At 40.6% G+C, this 16,022-nt stretch overlaps 1 protein-coding gene across 3 annotated transcripts in view; it reads left to right on the forward strand.

Moving 5' to 3' along the window:
- Positions 1–16,022, forward strand: part of LOC131135421 (DIP2 acetate--CoA ligase A) — a 90,256-nt gene that overhangs the window by 57,490 nt on the left and 16,744 nt on the right. For 2 of the 3 annotated variants that reach the window (XM_058081223.2, XM_078795480.1), the window contains exons 7-18: positions 1,316–1,357; positions 5,074–5,193; positions 7,876–8,073; positions 8,159–8,250; positions 8,322–8,432; positions 10,312–10,435; positions 10,532–10,641; positions 12,658–12,760; positions 13,077–13,141; positions 14,192–14,285; positions 15,746–15,865; positions 15,975–16,022. The exon at positions 15,975–16,022 is cut by the window's right edge and continues 67 nt beyond it. In XM_058081223.2, coding sequence (XP_057937206.2) covers positions 1,316–1,357; positions 5,074–5,193; positions 7,876–8,073; positions 8,159–8,250; positions 8,322–8,432; positions 10,312–10,435; positions 10,532–10,641; positions 12,658–12,760; positions 13,077–13,141; positions 14,192–14,285; positions 15,746–15,865; positions 15,975–16,022 — 1,227 coding nt within the window. The remainder of the gene's footprint in view (positions 1–1,315; positions 1,358–5,073; positions 5,194–7,875; positions 8,074–8,158; positions 8,251–8,321; positions 8,433–10,311; positions 10,436–10,531; positions 10,642–12,657; positions 12,761–13,076; positions 13,142–14,191; positions 14,286–15,745; positions 15,866–15,974) is intronic. The other variant, XM_058081224.2, reaches the window with a different exon arrangement.

Below are 16,022 nucleotides of genomic sequence, written 5' to 3' on the forward strand. Positions count from 1 at the left end.
CGGCCTAGGGGCCATTGTTTCCCATGCCTTGTTTTTTATTAGCCCGTGGCACTTTGTAGAAATACAATTACAACCCCAACCACTCATAATATTTCGTCAGGCTTCGCAGGTCTGTGTTTTTAAATGTCTGGATTTTGCTTACTAACGTTAAATCAGATTGTTTGCTATCTGAAGAACATCAAGACCTGAGTTAAAGGAAGTTGAAGTTGAATGGTATGAAAAAGTGTCTGAACCTTTTGGAATTTCTCACATTTCTGCATAAAAATTGTGATTGTCAAAATCACACAGATGAAAAAACAGTGTCTGCTTTAACTAAAACCACCCAAACATTTGTAGGTTTTTTCACACAGATGAAAATATAGTGTCTGCTTTAACTAAAACCACCCAAAGATTAGTCCTGATCGATGTGCCAGACTGATCTGCAGCTACAGGAAGTGTCTGGTTGAAGTTATTACTGCCAAAGGGCGGGCCACAAAACATTAAATGTTAAAGTTCAGTTACTTATTCCTCCCCATTCTGTCATTGTTTGCATGCTATCCTCATTAAAATATGAAAACCTACAAATGTTTGGGCGGTTTTAGTTAAAGCAGACACTGTTTTTTTCATCTGGGTGAGAAAACCTACAAATGTTTGGGTGGTTTTAGTTAAAGCAGACACTGTTTTTTTCATCTGTGTGAGAAAACCTACAAATGTTTGGGTGGTTTTAGTTAAAGCAGACACTGTTTTTTCATCTGTGTGATTTTGAGAAAGATCAGATCACATTTGTTGGTGATTTTATGCAGAAATATGAGAAATTCCAAAAGGTTCAGATTATTTGTCATACCACCGTAAGTACTCCAGTACTAAGTATTTTAGGAATACCTGGGATGTCTGGCGTGAATCGCTGTCTTGAGGTCATGCCACAGCATCTCAACTGGGTTCAAGTTTTAGTTAAAGCAGACACTGTTTTTTTCATCTGGGTGAGAAAACCTACGAATGTTTGGGTGGTTTTAGTTAAAGCAGATACTGTTTTTTCATCTGTGTGAGAAAACCTACAAATGTTTGGGTGGTTTTAGTTAAAGCAGATACTGTTTTTTCATCTGTGTGAGAAAACCTACAAATGTTTGGGTGGTTTTAGTTAAAGCAGATACTGTTTTTTTCATCTGTGTGATTTTGACAAAGATTTGATGGTGATTTTATGCAGAAATGTGAGAAATTCCAAAATGTTCAGATAATTTTTTATACCACTCTAAGAACTCCAGTACTAAGTATTTTAGGAATACCTGCATTCAAGGAGAATGATGTCCTTTGACATTCTTGTTTGTTTCTCCTCCAGGCTGTGAGTGGAGAGGTGAGGGATCCCTCACTTTGATGAATGGTATTTATTATTGTATTGTTACTGTTGCTTTGTGGCAGCCTGTGCATTTGTTTTGTGCATGTGCCTCTTTGCCCGCACCTCTGCTGTCAGGTGTTGCATTCCCTTCCATGTTTGCAGAAATAAAATTCCATCTGTTTGACGTTGTTTGTGTTGTTGACGGTCTTGCCCGGAACAAGAATGCATTAGTGTTTGTGGTGGTGTGAATCTATAAGGCTAACCTATGTTGCTGTTGACTGTCAATACTAGCATGGCTACTTCCTGTTTTTTGGTGTTTCCTTGACACGGGTCCAACAGAAGGTGCTTTGTGTCATTTATGCATACCGTGTAAAAGAAATTCAAATCGAGAATAGTCAGTGTACTGCGTGTATAGCAGTATACATGTACTTTCACCTGAAGAAGACTTTCTTCACTTTTCCACCATACGGAGCCAAATTTACCTCCAAGAAGACAAATGCCGTGCTGAGGAGGGTGAAGGTGCTGGAGTTGACAAGTATGTCATCTCCACCTGTGAGCACCTGTGAGGAAGAAAGAAGGTAGAGTCTTGCAAGGTGTCTAACATTCACCACGGAGGTGTGGAAGTGGTTTCCAGTATCAACCTCTGCTGCATCTCTGGTCATTTCCAAAGAACGCAAATATCGACCAGTTATATCGGACGATCCTTAAATCAAACTCAACACAGAGCGTGGGATTGAACTCTGGTCTCCTAGCGGTGAGGTCTGCGCGCTAACCACTCGACTGCTGGGGGGTGCTGGAGCCTATCCCAGCTGTCTTTGGGCGAGACGCGTTGTACACCCTGAACTGGTGGCCAGCCAATCACAGGGCACATATAGACAAACAACCATTCACACTCACATTCATACCTATGGACAATTTGGAGTCGCTAATTAACCTAACATGTTTTTGGAATGTGGGAGGAAACCGGAGTACCCGGAAAAAACCCACGCATGCACGGGGGGAACATGCAAACTCCACACAGAGATGGCCGAGGGTTGAATTGAACCCGGGTGTCCTAGCTGTGAGGCCTGTGTGCTAACCACTCGGTCGCCGTGCAGGCCGTAGGTATTTGTATGTAGTATTATTCATTCATTAATTCATTTTCTACCGCTTATCTTCACGAGAGTTGCGGGCATACTGGAGCCTATCCCAGCTGTCTTCGGGCACCCTGGACTGTTGGCCAGCCAATCACAGGGCACATATAGACAAACAACCATTCACACTCACATTCATACCTATGGACAATTTGGAGTCGCTAATTAACCTAGCATGTTTTTGGAATGTGGGAGGAAACCGGAGTACCCGGAAAAAACCCACGCATGCACGGGGAGAACATGCAAACTCCACACAGAGATGGCCGAGGGTGGAATTGAACTCGTGTCTCTTTTCTAAAGTTGTAGCCATTTCGAAAATTGTGGGACTCCAGCAAACCATAGTGAGAGATTTATCCACAAGTGGTAAAAAAATGGAACAGTGGTGAACCTTCCCAGAAATAGCCAGCAACCATTATTCCATAGTGAACTCGGGGTACACCCTGGACTGGTGGCCAGCCAATCACAGGGCACATATAGACAAACAACCATTCACACTCACATTCATACCTATGTACAATTTGGAGTCGCTAATTAACCTAGCATGTTTTTGGAATGTGGGAGGAAACCGGAGTACCCGGACATATAAACTCCACACAGAGATGGCTGAGAGTGGAATTGAACACTAGCGGTGAGGTCTGCGCGCTAACCACTCGACTGCCGTGCATCCGTCAATATTCCATTTGTAATATAAGTTAACATATCACCGCCTGCCCAAACTGGCGCTGTTCTCATGCACTAGTAGTGCTAATAAATCCTAGCTCTTGAGTGGATGGGACTTAAAGCACTCAGATGTTGTCATCTGTGTCTAATTGGAACATCAGGTCCTGCACTGCCCGTCACATATGTGTACGCCTTTTATACGAGCAGGCTGTCTGAGGCAGCCTTATTATAGAACAACGCATCAGGCAAAGCTGTGTGAAGCAGCTGTGGCCTCTTGTCTCCTGTGGCTGGAATGTCTGGCGTTTGAGCGCCACCTCAACTCAGTATGAATTCACACTGAGGGAAAGATGTTCTTAGTAGCTGATAAAAGCCACGTTTACGCCAGGTACTCTTTTTGTTTTTTGTTTTTTTATTTGAGCAAATATATGAAACATTACAGTGCATTTCTTACATCAATCAAAATATAACTTTCCATTATTTACGTTTGTATTCAATTTGCAAGATCTTGTTTTCCCCTGTTATTATTATTATTATTATTATTGTATTATTGTATTGTGGACTGGTCGCCAGTCAATCAAAGGGCACATATAGACAAACAACCATTCACACTCACATTCATACCTATGGACAATTTGGAGTCGCTAATTAACCTAGCATGTTTTTGGAATGTGGGAGGAAACGGAGTACCCGGAAAAACCCGTTTATTACCTTCTAAAAATTTTTTTACACTGTTTAGAGCCTTGTAGACATGAACTAACACCCCTATAGTTACCAGCACAATTGTATTAATATAGTGGACAAAATAAGAGTAAATAAGCCATTTAATACATGAATAAAACTTGTGCTTGTATATTCATTCATTTTCTACCGCTTTTCCTCACAAGGGTCGCGGGGGTGCTGGAGCCTATCCCAGCTCAATTAGAAATGGTAAAAAACACAGTTTGGTGCTTGGCATCATATGGTACAGTAGTTCCTCTGTTTTTGTTATTATTTTGGTCTAAAAAAACTACAATGTATGAAAACCGAAGCAATTTTTTCCCCATCACAAATAATGTAAATCCAATTTATTCATTTGACACCCAAATTATTAACATAGAATATGTAGAAAATAATGTAATACAGTAACATTACTCGTTATTGAATACTCTTGTTGGTGAGGAGGGTACTGAGGGATGCACACCAACAGTCCAAATTTGGCAAAACGTGAGAACATTTTTGTAAAATTGTACAGAAGTGTTTCCTCCATTGTTGTTATTTGTGACTGATGCATTCAATGCAGCTTAGTTTTCCCAGTTGTTTCTGTCTTGAATTGAAGTAGCACTGAACTGAGACGATACTGTGCAGCGAGTATCGGCGTGTACACATAAGTGAAACATGTCATACTTGTGGTATGTGACAAATAGACAAAAAAGTAACAATATGAGAAAAGGGACTTCCATTATTTATGTCCATTTTCCAAGCAATACTTTTATGATTCATGGTGGATAATGATGTATGGTTGGGTATATTCAAAGATGTGTAATGAGCAGTTGACTTGACTTTGCATTAGTTGAGGCCGCTCACTGTGAGCCTAATGAGACACCGCAAGCCGAATATGCTGCTGAGGAGACATCTTTGTTGCTAGGCAGCAGCCGGATCCTCCTTAGCTTTTTTTTTTTTTAAAGGTTATCTGAGTTTTCTGACCCAAAATACTAACTTATGACCTCATTGTATGCTGTTTTGTTGTCTTTTCACAAATTGAAAGGCTTAATGTTTACCCTGAAACACAATACTGACCTTTGGTGTTTTTTTTTCTCCCCTCACTCATCTCTTTTTTTCTCATTAATTTCTCAATTGATCTGCTGCATGTCTGATTTAATCCTTCACATCATCTTCTGCTGCTGTTTTTTTTTTTTTTAACCTTCGTTTCCTGTCCATGCTCCTCCTTTATGTCTTGTTTCTTTTCATCCCTTCCATCTCATTGTGTAGGTGTTCCGGTCAACAGCCGTGTCTCCTCCAAAATCCAGCAGCTGCTCAACACTCTGAAAAGACCGAAACGACCGCCTTTGCGAGAGTTCTTTGTCGACGACTTTGAAGAGCTTTTGGATGGTAAGCTGGACTGAAAGTCCTTAACATGAACATACGGCACTCACTTGTTTTTTTTTTTTTTTATCATCCATTAGTATCGGCTAGTTATTACCTCCACAAAGGCAAAGTGATATTCTTTTCGTTCATGTTGGCTGGTTTGCGAAGATGCATATTACGTGCCAACGTAACATATGAGTAAAGTCCCGATGTGACTGCTCATACTGTACATTCTGGTCTTTGCTGTTCTATTGAAGTCCTTTTGGTTTAGGTAGCATGTGTTGTCGGGTCATAAAAAGTCAAAAAAAGATGCTAATGCTAGAAACATCCATCTATTCATTCATTTTCTATACCACTTATCCTCACGAGGGTCGCGGGCATGCTGGAGCCTACCCCAACTGTCTTTGGGACATTAATTTGTTCACGAGGTCCATCTGGTACTTTTACAATCAGTAACTGTTACATTTGTTCACTTCCTGCTTTCCTAATATAATAGAAAAATATTTTATTAATTTTTATTATTTTTATTTTATTTAATTTTTTTTTGTCACGTACCGAAGTACGAGGTCCATCTGGTACTTTTGGAATCAGTAACTGTTACATTTATTCACTTCCTGCTTTCCTAATATAATAAAAAAAAATTAATTTTTATTATTTTTATTTTATTTAATTTTAATTTTTTTGTCACATACCGAAGTACGAGGTCCATCTGGTACTTTTAGAATCAGTAACTGTTACATTTATTCACTTCCTGCTTTCCTAAAAAAATATTTTATTAATTTTTATTATTTTTATTTTATTTTATTTTTGTTCCGTACCGAAGTACAAGGTGATATGAGCATCCAATAACATAATGGGTACCATAGTAAGTGTCAATATAGTGATATGTATAGCACATCATGACCGGTTCCTTATGGAAGATATGAACGGGCTAGAAATAATATATTTTCCTTACTGTGTGATTTAGCTGGATGTCATTTTTTCACTTTGCCTGAGTTCAGCTCTTTACCGACCAAATCCCATTACCACGCCTCACAAATAAACTGTCCAAGTATACTTGTAGATCAGCAATTGTTGCGTTTTTTTTGTTCTTTTTTTTGTCCCCAGTATGGTGCAAATCCCACTAGGTGTACTCAGGGAGTGTACCAGTCGAGCTGATCCAAAGATACACACAGACACACATTGTGGAAGGGTTTTTTTTTTTTTTTTTTTTTTTTTTTTTTTGAAGAATTCCTCCATTCCTCAGCAGCCCATGGTGGCTTTTGGGTGGTACTCTTTCCAGGCTGAATAAATAGTGTGCAAATGAAAACACAGCAGGATTAGTGACACATCAGCAGGTCATTGTAAAGCTTCCCTACCTGAGGTCTGTGTGGTATATATGCACAGAAACATTTTCTGATAGTATTTTATCTCCTTTAAACAGTTTTGAATTTGAAGAACATTTCTACGAAGGAAATTTCCAAATTGAATCCAAAGGAAAGCTTGTACAATGATAAGGACATTGACTATGGCTCACTTTTAATCTCCTAGCCTTTTTCTCCGTCCCCACTATTTCACCACTGGAGCAATCCCCATCTGAGCCTCCCCTCTAAGAGAGAGACAGATGTATAAATCACTGATTTAACACTGCCTTGTAAAACACTCACACAAAATTGCTGCACAGAGTGATGGGATAGGCTGTTAAGGTGGTGACTAGGATGCTGCAGTGCTGTCGCCCCCTAGTGGTGGAGGGTATATTTGTGTTGGGTTGTATTTTTATTACTGAATGCACGATTAAGCATTTGCAGATTCGGGGGTGCTGGAGCCTATCCCAGCTGTCTTTGGACAAGAGGCGGGGTACACCCTGGACTGGTGGCCAGCCAATCACAGGGCACATATAGACAAACAACCATTCACACTCACATTCATACCTATGGACAATTTGGAGTCGCTAATTAGCCTAGCATGTTTTTTGGAATGTGGGAGGAAACCGGAGTACCCGGAGAAAACCCACGCATGCACGGGGAGAACATGCAAACTCCACACAGAGATAGCCGAAAGTGGAATTGAACCCGGGTCTCCTGGCTGTGAGATCTGCGCGCTGTTGTCGAGTCATTCATTCATTCATTCATTTTCTACCGCATTTCCTCACGAGGGTCACGGGGGTGCTGGAGCCTACCCCAGCTGTCTTCAAACGAGAGGCGGGGTACACCCTGGACTGGTGGCCAGCCAATCACAGGGCACATATAGACAAACAACCATTCACACTCACATTCATACTTATGGACAATTTGGAGTCGCTAATTAGCCTAGCATGTTTTTTTGGAATGTGGGAGGAAACCGGAGTACCCGGACATGCAAACTCCACACAGAGATGGCGGAGGGTGGAATTGAACCCTGGTCGTCTCCTTGCTGTGAGGTCTGCACGCTAACCACTGAATCACCGTGCAGCTCGATTTGCAGATTTTTGGTCAAAAATATTTTTTTTAGTTTGAGACCCCTGTTCTACTACATCATTCATTTGTAGTCACTTTTATTGTAAATGATCCGAAATCAGAGGGGAACATTAATGTTACAGGAGACAGGAGAGTTTGAAGGAACATTTTTATGGACTGATAAGCAGGGCTTTTTTTTTTTTGGAATATACGATGCTAATGTTGTGCTACATACAGTAAATGTTTACCTATTAACATTTTTTTACATGCTTTTTTTCTTGTTTAAATTTAGTCCAGCAGCCAGATCCAAACCAGCCAAAACCAGAAGGCCAGCAGATGAATCCCCTTGAAGGGGGACCTCTTGGTGTGGTCAGTAACTGGCCCCCCTCGTTGATAGCCGCTTTACAACGATGGGGCACCACCCAGCCTAAGAGCCCCTGTCTGACAGCACTTGATAATGCCGGCAAGCCTGTTTACACTCTCACCTATGGTAGGTACCACGCCTTCACGGTGCATTGCATGTTTTATGTGTTTTGACATCCAAATAAGCGTTATATTACGGTTAACCATTGCAGGGAAATTATGGACCCGCTGTCAGAAACTGGCCTATACCCTTCTCAACAAGCTGAGCACTAGAAATGAGCCCTTGCTTATGCCTGGAGATAGGGTAAGTACCCATACCCAGAATCCCATGTTTGGTGTTAGCTCAATAACCGGTAGCGGTCGTTATTTTTGCAGGTAGCGCTTGTGTTCCCCAACAGCGATCCAGTAATGTTCATGGTTGCTTTCTATGGTTGTCTGCTGGCGGAATTGGTGCCTGTACCCATTGAAGTGCCGCTGACCAAGAAGGTAAATGCAACACCAATTGGCAGACAATGGACAATTTGGAGTCGCTAATTAACCTAGCATGTTTTTGGAATGTGGGAGAGACGGGGAGAACATGCAAACTCCACACAGAGATGGCCGAAGGTGGAATTGAACTTGGGTTTCCTAGCTGTGAGGCCTGTGCGCTAACCACTAGGACACCGTGCAGCCGTGTTTACATCATTCATTCTTTCATTCATTTTCTACAGCTTTTTCCTCACAAGGGTCACGGGGATGCTGGAGCCTATCCCAGCTGTCTTCGGGAGACATAGAGGCGGAGTACACCCTGGATTGGTCGCCAGCCAATCACAGGGCACATATAGACAAACAACCATTCACACTCACATTCATACCTATGGACAATTTGGAGTCGCTAATTAACCTAGCATGTTTATTGGAATGTGGGAGGAAACCGGAGTACCCGGAGAAAACCCACACATGCACACGGGGAGAACATGCAAACTCCACACAGAGATGGCTGAAGGTGGAATTGAACTTGGGTTTCCTAGCTGTGAGGCCTGTGCGCTAACCACTAGAACACCGTGCAGCCGTGTTTACATCATTCATTCTTTCATTCATTTTCTACAGCTTTTTCCTCACAAGGGTCACAGGGATGCTGGAGCCTATCCCAGCTGCCTTCGGCCGAGAGGCGGGGTACACCCTGGACTGGTCGCCAGCCAATCACAGGGCACATATAGACAAACAACCATTCACACTCACATTCATACCTATGGACAATTTGGAGTCGCTAATTAACCTAGCATGTTTATTGGAATGTGGGAGGAAACCGGAGTACCCGGAGAAAACCCACGCATGCACACGGGGAGAACATGCTAACTCCACACAGAGATGGTCGAGGGTGGAATTGAACTCGGGTCTCCCAGCTGTGAGGCCTGCGTGCCTAATAAATACATAAATAATAATAAACAAGGTACTTTCACTTTGTTACAAACTTGGTCAGGCTGCACGGCGGTCTAGTGGTTAGCGCACAGACCTCACAGTCGTGTCGCCAATTAACCTAGCATGTTTTTGGAATGTGGGAGGAAACCGGAGTACCCGGAGAAAACCCACACATGCACGGGGAGAACATGCAAACTCCACACAGAGATGGCCGAGGGTGGAATTGAACTTGGGTCTCCTAGCTGTGAGGCCTCTGCGCTAACCACTCGTCCACCGTGCAGCCGTGTTTACATCATATCGAACCAAAAAAAATCACAATATCAATATCTCAAAGATTTCTCAAAGATTATTCCTTGAAGCGATTGAAGCAAAGTTGAATGCAGTACTTGGCTGCGTCCAGCAGAGGTGCTGTTGATTCAGTTGTACAGCTCCTATAGGAAGCATTAATCTGGCACGGAAACACTGACTTGCCTCTGTTGAACGATATTGCTTTACGATATTACCCCCCCCCCCTTAGCAATTAAGAGTCAGTATAATATCCTTGAACGTGTGTTAGTATCTAATACCATCTTGATTTTAGTTGTTGTTTGTCGCATTACCGCAGTACAAGCAGCTTTATCGGTTATCAGTTTCAAGAGCGTTATGATGCAATGGCGTCTCCTGTGCATCCATCACACGGATGAAACAAATCCCCCTCATAAGTGGTACACGTGCTGAATATTAATGCTTGTACTTGATTGCCCTTTATAAGCATACTGTTTGCTGAAGCTGCTCCCATAACAAATGGAAGCGAAGTGAAAGGATTGTTATTGTTTTTGTTGTCTTTTGGTGTCGATCAAATAGTCAGATCAGGTGTTTATTCCTACGACGTTCAGTTTATTCCTAATTAATTGCTACTCTGCAGTGTCTTTTAATCATAGTGTCCGCAGTTGTTTTTTTTTTTCAGTCTCACTTTGTCCCACAGGATGCTGGAAGTCAACAAATTGGCTTTCTGCTTGGCAGCTGTGGGGTGACTTTGGCTCTTACCACTGATGCTTGTCAGAAAGGTTTACCCAAAGCGCAAACAGGGGAGGTAGCCACATTTAAAGGTACAGTCTTTTATTTTTTTTTATATATATAATACTGTGTACTTTTCAATATTAAAATAATAGCCTTACTGTTAAACTGATTTTATCGCCCTTCAGGTTGGCCCCGGTTGCTGTGGTTTGTGACGGATGGGAAACATGTTGTGAAGCCCCCGAAAGACTGGCACCCTTCAATACGTGAAGCCAGCAAAGACGCGGCCTACATCGAGGTACGGTTACTATAACATGAGTCCAAACAGTTGTCTAAGAACATTTTCAACATGTACTGCAATTTTTGTGAAAGGCTTTGAAAGCATTTCCTGCTTTGAATTTAGCGGTTTCATTCTCTTTATCATATTTTTTCAAAATAATTTAATATATTATGGTATGTCGTGGTTGAAAACTGTCTTTTTTCAAGCATGCAAATGGATAAATGAACTAAAATAATACAGCGGTCTCAAACACGCGGCCCGCGGGCCAAATGTGGCCCGCAGGACACTAGTTTGAGGCCCCCGCCTTGATATGAAAGTTTAATGTTAGTGCGGCCCGCGCAAGTTTGATATGGATGCTGTATGGTATCATGTACCCAGAAAAAATTATTACGTTTTGATTAATGTTCATTGTAAAGGTTAAATAACTGTTAATAGTTATCCTCCCTATCCGTGTGGAAGTGGTAAGTTTTTGGCTATTTAAGTTTAAAGGAAATAACACACATTTACCGCAGTCATTTATGTCTGAGATGGCTTGTTTTCTGTTATGTCTACTATATTGGGTAATATGCATGTAGACGTTATTGTAGGGGTGCTAATTCTTGTCTAAAGGGCTCTAATAATGTTAAAACAGGTTTCCTGTGCTCTAACTGTGAAAAAATTAAATTCATGTAAGAATGGCTTCACACATTTACCGCAGTAATTTATGTCTAGGATGGCTTGTTTTCTGTTATTATATCTACTATATTGGGTAATATGCATGTACACGTTATTGTAGGGGTGCTAATTCTTGTCTAAAGAGCTCTAATAATGTTAAAATAGGTTTCCTGTGCTCTAACTGTGAACAAAATCACATTTATGAATATGCATGTACACGTTATTGTAGGGGTGCTATTTTTTGTCTATAGGGCTCTAAAAATGTTAAAACAGGTTTTCAGTGCTCTAACTGTGAAAAATTAAATTTATGAAAGAATGGCTTCACACATTTACCGCAGTAATTTATGTCTAGGATGGCTTGTTTTCTGTTATTATGTGTACTATATTGGGTAATATGCATGTGCACGTTATTGTAGGGGTGCTAATTCTTGTATAAAGGGCTCTAATAATGTTAAAACAGGTTTCCTGTGCTCTAACTGTGAAAAAATTAAATTCATGTAAGAATGGCTTCACACATTTACCGCAGTAATTTATGTCTAGGATGGCTTGTTTTCTGTTATTATGTCTACTATATTGGGTAATATGCATGTACACGTTATTGTAGGGGTGCTAATTCTTGTCTAAAGAGCTCTAATAATGTTAAAATAGGTTTCCTGTGCTCTAACTGTGAACAAAATTACATTTATGAATATGCATGTACACGTTATTGTAGGGATGCTATTTTTTGTCTAAAGGGCTCTAATAATGTTAAAACAGGTTTTCTGTGCTCTGTGAAAAATTAAATTTATGAAAGAATGGCTTCACACATTTACCGCAGTAATTTATGTCTGAGATGGCTTGTTTTCTGTTATTATGTGTACTATATTGTGTAATATGCATGTACACATTATTGTAGGGGTGCTAATTCTTGTCTAAAGGGCTCTAATATAATGTTAAAACAGGTTTCCTGTGCTCTTTGAAAAAAAATTAAATTAATTATTAATTTATTATTTAACTTTATGAAAGAATGGCTTCACTTGAATGCCTTCACTTGAGCCCAGACCTAAATCTAATACTGTACAAGCCATTTGCAGGGTTCCACTGGACTGCGGACTTGATGCTATGATGCTATGCTATAACTGGTAAACTTTTGGAGTCGAGTTATTTGAATTTTTGGAATGTGTATCATTGTTAGATCATCAAAAATTTTGATTTTGCATAATCGGGGCCCCGTATCGCTGATTCTACTGTAAATGAGAAAATTTCAAGATGCCGCTTGGGATGAATTGTGGGTGTCAATGACCATCAACCATGTATTTCTTTTTCTTTTGATGATATTATGTATATAATACAATGTTTTAAAACAAACTGCAATTGTGTTTGTATGTGTTTTAACTGCAGTACAAAACCAGCAAGGAGGGAAGCACCATGGGGATCACAGTGAGCCACTCGGCAATGCTTGCTCACTGTCACGCTCTCACACAGGCCTGTGGCTACACTGAAGGTGCACCACCCGTTTTTTTTGTTTCGTCGGTCGTCGTTGAAGGATCGATGCCTTCAGTTGTAATTTATTGCATCACAATATGGATGAAGCCTTTTTCAAAGAAAGTTTACGCTCCATCGTTCTCCTTCTCCACTCTGATTGTCCCAGTTTTGCTGTAAATAACTTGAAACTGCAGCAATCTGTTCTTCCCTTGACACTTTTTAGGTCACCTATCCTTGTAGTCAGTTTTATTACAAGAACATCTCAAAACTAGTGGGTATTTATGTCCTTGTGTTTGTGAGAGAAAAAAAATCAGAATGTCCTTTCTGATTCACAGCTGAGACAATAACCAACGTGCTGGACTTCAAGAGAGAAGCAGGTCTATGGCATGGTGTTCTCACTGTAAGTCCCTTTAAACCTCATTTAGATTAGGTTGTATGATCGGTAATGGTAATGGTAATGGTAATGGTAATGGTAATTGTTTCACTTTGCAAAACACATATATGGACATATATGGACAGATGCTGTGTAGAATAATAAACCCCTCATTTCAAATAAACACCCTTTTTTCCCAGGAATTAAAATAATTCCAGGTGATATCACAAGGAGGTATTCACAATAATGAATATTAATTTATTAGAATATATTAATATCCACCACTACTGATATATATATTAATGCACGTTTTATAAAAAATACATTTCTACCAGTGCATCCTCTCACAATGGGTCTTCGCCTCAAATAAATGGTAATGGTAATGGTTTGATTTCATTTGAACATGCATCAGATTACAATTGAATGCATCACATAATCAGTTCACAGTTCCACATGTCCAAAAGGAGTAGGAAGAAGCAAAGCTTATTAAATCCTACCCCTCCATCTGGTACTTTTACAATCAGTAACTGTTACATTTGTTCACTTCCTGCTTTCCTAATATAATTTTTTTTATTTTTTTATTTAATTTAATTTATTTTTTTATAATATTTTTTTTAAACTTAATTTTATTTTATTTTTTTATTTAAAAAAATTACAAATTTTATTTATTTATGGTTCAAGACACTTCATCCTTGTATTTAGCAAACATCAACTGCTTGTATTGTTTCTTGAATTGGCTCATCGTTGTGCATTGTTTGATTTCCTTACTCAATCCATTCCATAGTTTGATTCCGCATACTGAAATGCTATGGCTTTTTAACGTAGTCCTAGCATAGAAGTGTTTCAAATGTACTTCTTCCCTGAGATCATATTTCTCCTCTCTTGTAGAGAAGTATTGGATGACATTTTTAGCTAATTGGTTATTTTTAGCCTTATGCATTATTATGCATGATAGACATACTATATACAGTCGATAAGACTGACAGGTAGGGTCAGAGTGAAAGTTATAGCTGATTAAATCTTCATGTATTTAAGACACATGATCTCTTATGCGACGCCTGTCATTCCACCCTGCAGAGCGTCATGAATCGGATGCATGTGATCAGCATTCCTTACTCCCTGATGAAAGTCAACCCCCTCTCGTGGATACAGAAGGTTCACGCATACAAAGGTGAGCGTCGGTTTCAGTAACATCTACAAGCACGAGGAGACCAGGGTTCAATTCCACCCTCGGCCACCTCTGTGTGGAGTTTGCATGTTCTCCCCGTGCATGCGTGGGTTCTTTCCGGGTACTCCGGTTTCCTCCCACATTCCAAAAACATGCTAGGTTAATTAGCGACTCCAAATTGTCCATAGGTATGAATGTGAGTGTGAATGGTTGTTTGTCTATATGTGCCCTGTGATTGGCTGGCCACCAGTCCAGGGTGTACCCCGCTTCTCTCGTCCGAAAACAGCTGGGATAGGCTCCAGCACCCCCCGCCACCCTCGTGAGGAAAAGCGGTAGAAAATGAATGAATGAATGTATGAATATACAAGCACAATTTTTATTCATGTATTAAATGGCTTATTTACTCCTATTTTGTCCACTATATTGAGTAATACAATTGCACTGGTAACTATAGGGGTGTTAGTTCATGTCTACAAGGCTCTAACAGTGTAAAAAATAATGTGACTGTGAATGGTTGTTTGTCTATACGTGCCCTGTGATTGGCTGGCCACCAGTCCAGGGTGTACCCTGCTTCTCTCGCCCGAAAACAGCTGGGATAGGCTCCAGCACCCCCCGCAACCCTCGTGAGGAAAAGCGGTAGAAAATGAATGAATGAATGAATTAATATACAAGCACAAGTTTTATATTTACTCTTATTATGTCCACTATATTGAGTAATACAATTATACTGGTAACTATAGGGGTGTTAGTTCATGTCTACAAGGCTCTAACAGTGTAAAAAATAATGTGAGTGTGAATGATTGTTTGTCTATATGTGCCTTGTGATTGGCTGGCCACCAGTCCAGGGTGTACCCCGCTTCTCTCGCCCGAAAACAGCTGGGATAGGCTCCAGCACCCCCCGCAACCCTCGTGAGGAAAAGCGGTAGAAAATGAATGAATGAATGAATTAATATACAAGCACAAGTTTTATATTTACTCTTATTATGTCCACTATATTGAGTAATACAATTGCACTGGTAACTATAGGGGTGTTAGTTCATGTCTACAAGGCTCTAACAGTGTAAAAAATAATGTGAGTGTGAATGGTTGTTTGTCTATATGTGCCCTGTGATTGGCTGGCCACCAGTCCAGGGTGTACCCCGCTTCTCTCGTCCGAAAACAGCTGGGATAGGCTCCAGCACCCCCCGCCACCCTCGTGAGGAAAAGCGGTAGAAAATGAATGAATGAATGAATTAATATACAAGCACAAGTTTTATATTTACTCTTATTATGTCCACTATATTGAGTAATACAATTGCACTGGTAACTATAGGGGTGTTAGTTCATGTCTACAAGGCTCTAACAGTGTAAAAAAATAATTTAGAAGGTAATAAACGGGTTTTTTATACTGTAACAAACAAACCCAAGAGATTTTCTTCTCAGTCCGTGTCATCGACTGTCCTGTCTTTGTCTCTGCTGCACAGCACGGGTTGCGGTGGTGAAGTCGAGAGACATGCACTGGTCTCTTTTAGCGCAACGGGACCAGAAAGACATCAGTTTGAGCTCCCTGCGCATGCTGATTGTCGCCGATGGAGCCAACCCATGTGAGTCTGTAAAAAAAAAAAAAACACACCACAGCACTGATTTGTCTTTGCATCTCCACAGCATATGCTGACTGACTGATTTTTGTGCGTGTGTGCACGTGTGACGCAGGGTCGATATCTTCCTGCGATGCCTTTCTAAACGTGTTCCAGGCACGTG

This window comes from Doryrhamphus excisus, linkage group LG12 (assembly GCF_037039965.1).
Source record: "Doryrhamphus excisus strain RoL-2023G ecotype Guam linkage group LG12, RoL_Dexc_Guam_v1.1, whole genome shotgun sequence".
Classification (NCBI taxonomy): domain Eukaryota; kingdom Metazoa; phylum Chordata; class Actinopteri; order Syngnathiformes; family Syngnathidae; genus Doryrhamphus; species Doryrhamphus excisus.